Source organism: Scyliorhinus torazame, chromosome 1, assembly GCF_047496885.1.
Source record: "Scyliorhinus torazame isolate Kashiwa2021f chromosome 1, sScyTor2.1, whole genome shotgun sequence".
NCBI lineage: Eukaryota > Metazoa > Chordata > Chondrichthyes > Carcharhiniformes > Scyliorhinidae > Scyliorhinus > Scyliorhinus torazame.
The window spans coordinates 288130225-288136224 of NC_092707.1; the positions used below are offsets into that span (position 1 = coordinate 288130225).

Consider the following 6000-nt stretch of genomic DNA (forward strand, 5'->3'; position numbering starts at 1 on the left):
TCCTACTCAGCCTGTTAGACGGCTAGCTCTCCATCCTAACCGGCTGGCTCCTGTTCCTCGGGGGCAGGCTCTGCTGCTGCAGTGTCCTCTCCGAGCAGCTCCTGCTCGTAGAGCCTTAGTGCATCCGCCAGGGCTGTGGCGGCTAGGATGAAGGGCACCATTCCTGGTTGTTTTCTAAGTCCATTGTATGCAGGGGCTGAAAGTCAAACATGTTAGCATGATGCCTACCCCATGCCCAACCAAGTCCACCAGACTACACAGTGGTCCCTGCCCCTGCACATTCCCTGGCTGTTCCCCCTGGCACTCTGCCCTCCGCACAGCACCAAGGCCCTGTCGGTGCCCAGCACCATGGGGGCTTCTGGCCCCCTCACCCATCCTTACTAGCAGGGCTACCAGTGGCTGGTGCTCCCATGCCAGCAATAGGCTCGTGGACCCTGTCCGCTCCCTCATGTTAGGGCTACTGTAGCCGGCCCATTTGGGTGGGCCATGTGATGTCCTTCCGGTGGGTGGCGACTGGTTGTTGGGGGAGGGGCAAGGTTGGTGGGATGTGACCGGTTGTTGGGGGAGGGGCATGGTTGGTGGGTGGAATGGTGGGGTGGTGGGAACCCATGTGGCCGATGTCACTCTGCGCAACCATGGGCCATGGTGGCCGGTCAGTGGGGTGCACGGCATGATGGCCGCCATGCAGGCCATGGCAATGGCAGTCTGTGCCTGGTCCCCCTGGCCATGGTAAAGAATGTGCAAACTCCACACCGATGGTCACCCAAGGCCTGGTGCTGTGAGGCAGCAACGCTAACCACTGAGCCCCTGTCGTTCAAAGTGGCCTAACTGAGACCCCTTGCGATGAAGCGAAACCTGAACTCAATTCACCCTCCTTGAACAGACCTGATCTTCGGTGTACTGTCTTCCCTATGTCATGATGCAATTTTGAACTTATAAACGTCAAAAATAAAACATGTAACTAGAACCAACCTGAAAATGGGGGAGATGGTAGTATTGTGGTAATGTCACTGAACTAGTGATCCAGAGGCCCAGGCTGATGTTTTGGGGACATGGGTTCAAATCTCACTACAGCAACTAATGGAATTTAAATTCAATTAATAAATGTGGAATATAAATCTTGTTTCAGGAATGCTTTTAAAAAATAAATTCAGAGTATCCAATTCATTTTATCCAATTAAGGGGCAATTTAGCTTGGCCAATCCACCTAGCCTTCACATCTTTGGGTTGTGGGGGCGAAACCCACGCAGACACGGGGAGAATGTGCAAACTCCACACGGATAGTGACCCAGAGCCGGGATTGAACCTGGGACCTCGGCGCCGTGAGGCAGCAGGGCTATTCCACTGCGCCATCGTGTTGCCCTGTTGTCTCAGTAATGCTGACCATAAAGCCATCATTGTGGTAAAAACCCATCTGGTTCATTAATGCTCCTTTAGGGAAGGAAGTCTGTGGGCCTTACCCAGTCTGGCTGATGTGTGACTCCAAGCCCATAGTAATGTGGCTGACTCTGAAATGGTTGAACAAGCCAGTCTGTTAGGGATGGACAACAAATGCTGGCCTTGCCAGCGACGCCCACATCACATGAATGAATAAAAATAAATTTGCTTAATGCAGAACTTTGCTTCCGTTTGGAATCTGTATTTCAGGGGAAACTGAGGAAGTGGGAAAGCCATTAATTAAACATTTCAGACCGAAGACGATCGGTATCTCTGCCCCACTATGTTCTTTCCTGTGAGATTACTCAATATATTTCTGTCATTTGTGAAATGAATTAATTATGAATCAAATGGCAGGAATTAAGTTGTATGTTTCCTTTTTAAGCTGTGGTTTCCTGTTCAAACACCTGCGTTGGATATTCACACTGTATGTTCATCAGACTTTTTCAAACGAAGCGTTGCCTGAATTACAATTTTTGTATTATTTTCGCTGTGAAACTAGGATACAGTTTGTAACTGGATGAAGCAGTGGCAGATTGGATTGTGGCCACTACCGATTCTATAATTAAAAATGTGGACTTCTAATTCAAGAGGGTGCCTGGTGTCAGATTGTAACATGACAACTCAACAGCTGCAACAGTTGTTTCTGACTACTCTGCACTGGTTGTCAATTGAACCAGTAAATACATCCGGACCAAACTTCCAACACCTAAAAAAAAAACCTTCAAATGCGAAATAGTTTGAAATAATCCAACCATGCTTTGAGCGCTTGTACATCTTTTTACCACAGCATACACATCCCATTTGTCATGATATCCAAATTAACATATCATGGTGCAATCACACACACACTGATGGACAGGTAGTTGGACCAACCAACACACACACACATCACAGCCAATCACCAGTGAGAGCACACGCACTATAAAACAGGGAACAGCACAGTTCCCGCTCATTCTACCAGGAGATAGCTCAGAGCACAGAGCTCACAGCGTGCCACTCAGACATACACCACGTGCTGAGTGCCTCACAAAGATAGTGCTAGGGCTGGGCCCACAGGTTAGCTGGTGAAGTACGAACCACAGCCAGAAGTTAATAGTTATTATTGTACAGATTAATAAAACAGAGTTGTACCATCCACAACCGTGTTGGTTCGTTTGTGTATCGGAACACCCAACACGACACCATTCGCATTTATTTTTACAAGAAAGTTAAACCACAAATCTTGGGAAATTTGGACGCGCACTCATGGTTTAAAAGTGGTCAACTCCTTCAACTTAACTCCATAAAGGTTTGTTAGAAGGATCAAGTTGATCAAGCGTTGTAAAGATTTTCAGTCTTTCCAATATGTTCTTTAATATTGCAGGATGGGGTTTCACGCACTGGCCAGTGTGGAGTGGATTTCTAATTACCCTGGCTTGGAACATCATCTTTCTTTTATCCGCAACAATAATCGCAAAAATAAGAAAATAGCCATCGAACAAAAAGAGGAATGATCCACCACAACTGCATATTGGAATGATCACCTGCCAAAACCTTCTGGGGCTGGACATCGAATAGAATAGGAATTGAGTTGAATTTTGACCAGACTGCAAATGTGAAAATTAACGATTATTCTTCTGCTTTTACTATTTTCACATGATTTTGTTTTTATGAAATGCTCCAATGGGAACTATTTTTAATGCAAATAGGAGGTTTGCTGTTCTAGCAATGTGTATCTGTGGAATATATCTGATTGCCTCATCTTCAACTGATGAAACTGATTTTTGCTGACCGCACGTACTACTCTAGCTACTCACTAAGCTACTACTAGCTTAGTGATAGAAACTGAGCGGCATGGACAAGCTGGGCCGAAGATGCTGTAAACATCTATGACTCTACTCAGCAAGATTTCTAATCCTTCAGGCAAGGACGCAAGATTTCTCATTCTTCAGGCAAGGATATTCATCCGCTGTTGTCCTGAAGAAATCCAGATAGGTTTATGCCTGGACATTGTGATCTAGCTATTTAATACTCCAGTTTAAACTCCGTTGCCTTTCTTGCAAGAACTATGAAGAAACTGTGGCCTTTTAAATAATGAAACAACACTCCACTTCCACACACTAGATCATATTTATGTTTCACTAGGTTACTCTAAAAGTTAGAATTCTTCTGGAATGGAGATAATCACTTCAATAAAGGGGCCAAGTGTAATGCATCCAAGTTTGCTAGCGATACAGAGTGAGGTGGAACAGTAGCTGTGAGAAGGACACAAAGAGGCTGCAAATATTTAGACAGGTTAAATTAGAGGGCAAGAAAATGGCAGATGGAATTTAATGTGGAGAAATGTGAAGTTTTATCTACTTCTGCAGGAAAATAGAAAAATAAAACATTTTTAATGGCAAGAGACTGGGGAAAGTTTGAATTTGGAGAGACCTAGATGTCTTTGAAGCTGAATCAGAGAGCGTTAACATGCAGGTACAGCAAGCAATTAGGAAGGCAATCTCTAGGCTAGTCTTTCTATAAAGTGATCAGATGACTTATTGCAATTTTATAGAACCTTAGTGAGACCACACCTAGAGTATTGTGTACACTGTTGATCTCCTTGCCTAGGGAAGGATATATTTTCCCTAGAGGGTGTGCAGTGAAGATTCACTCTGAGGGGATTGTCCTAATGAAGTGAGACTGGGTTTATTTTCCCTAGAATTTGGAAGAATGGTGTGATCTCATTGAAACGCACCTAATTCTTAAAGTACTTTGATTTGTTATGTTGTCGGTGTAATATAAGCGGCTTCCATGTGGTGCACTTGACAAAGGAAGGTTCAGTCGTGGAGATAACTTCAACACGTTTATGAAACTATTTACACTTCTATTACTCGGGTTCAACATTACTGCCAATCCTACTATAGCTACCCAGACTGACTAACCAGTTGCTGCAATCCACGTGGTGGGTGTAATATTGAATCAATCCTGTGTCTCTACTCACTGACTGTCTCACTGGAAAGAGGCAAATCATGTGTGTGATGTCCTTTATATATGGGTTGGTGTTATGCCCCCCTGTGGTCATGTCACCTCCTTGTGTATCGTGAATGTCTATTGGTCATGTCCTATCTACTTGATCTATTGGTTGAGTGTGTGTGTGTGTGTGTGATGTTTCTAGTGCTCCCTCTAGTGTCTAGCTAGCCTACATGTATTTACATTGATGCACATCACCACAGACTTGGCCAGCTATTTCCTGACAAAATGTGTGTGTGTGTGTGTGGGGGGGGGGGGGGGGGGGTTTAGTACGGGGAGCAACACAGGATGGAGGAAGATGGGGGCAGCACAAGAGTGGGGGGGGAATTTAGCACATAAGAGCAACAGTCTCAGATCAATGGGTTGGCCATTTTGAACTGAGATGAGAAGAAATGTCTTCATTTAAAGGGTTTTGGATCTTTGGAATTCGCAACCTGCATATCTCAAGCCTATGGAAGCTCAGTAGCTGAGTGTATTCAGTGTAACGGTTGATAGTTTTTTGAATACTGAAAGAATTGAGGGATGTGGGTCAAGGTGGTATCATGCCCGCATGCTGATCCAAACTCCATGACACTGAGTTCTGAAGCAAAGTGGCACAGTTTGTTAATTCTACTTATTGACACAGCAACCTGACACACGTTAGTCTCACACTATCAAAGAAATAGAGCAATATAAACACATGTTATGATGAAGGTTGCATGTTCACTGCTTTACTGGGACAACACCCTACTATCAAACTCATCTCATCTGAAGGTCTCACTTTACTATCCGGTAAACAGAAGCTCCCATTTCCTTTGACATAATCGGAACATTTTCCATAAAGTTTGTTAGTAGACTGTCGTGAATTTTGAAATATATGATTCCTCTGCTAGCTTTAGCTATGTCTGCATAAATAATGATGCTATCACATCTTCCTGTTGCTACGACAACTGCTTAGTAAGACATACAATGTTGCAAAGTAAATAGTTAATAATGTTGTAACAGCATGCCTTTTGGATAGCTTTTGACTCAGTGAAATTTTAGGAAAATGTGTACAGAGAGCCTGGTGTCTCTATTCAAACAGCTGAGAATGGAATGTGTTAATTCAGCCATTTCCAGACTAGTGCCCAGCATAAATTATACTTTTGGTTTTGACCATTTGGTCTGACTTCTGCTGTTCAGCGGAATACCTTGAGGCAGTGAGAATTCCTTCACTAAACAGCAGACAATGACATCAAAAGCAGCAATTTAAATTGCACTGCATGGTGACTGGGTGCAGTTATTGACAGAGTTAATGACAGCTCCAGGCTGTCCTCACATTGTTAATTGAATGAGACAGTAGCTTGAAAAGTGGGAAAGGGGGGAAAGGAAACTTTATTAGTTTCTGCTTTTCTTAAAGCTGAATTGCTGGTAATTCAAAGTCTGTTTTTAAAAAATAAATTTAGAGTACCCAAATTCATTTTTTTCCAATTAAGGGGCAATTTTAGCATGTTCAATCCACCGACCCTGCACATCTTTGGGTTGTGGGGGCGAAACCTACGCAAACACGGGGAGAATGTGCAAACTCCACACGGACAGTGACCCAGAGCC

The 6000-nt window shown here is 43.9% G+C and overlaps 1 protein-coding gene across 1 annotated transcript in view; it reads left to right on the forward strand.

Moving 5' to 3' along the window:
* The window catches only part of abch1 (ATP-binding cassette, sub-family H, member 1), an 88169-nt gene extending 84982 nt beyond the window's left edge, over nucleotides 1–3187 (forward strand). Inside the window, exon 20 of the mRNA XM_072507123.1 lies at nucleotides 2804–3187. Coding sequence (XP_072363224.1) covers nucleotides 2804–2910 — 107 coding nt within the window. The 3' untranslated portion in view covers nucleotides 2911–3187. The remainder of the gene's footprint in view (nucleotides 1–2803) is intronic.
* Nucleotides 3188–6000: the final 2813 nt, after the last annotated feature.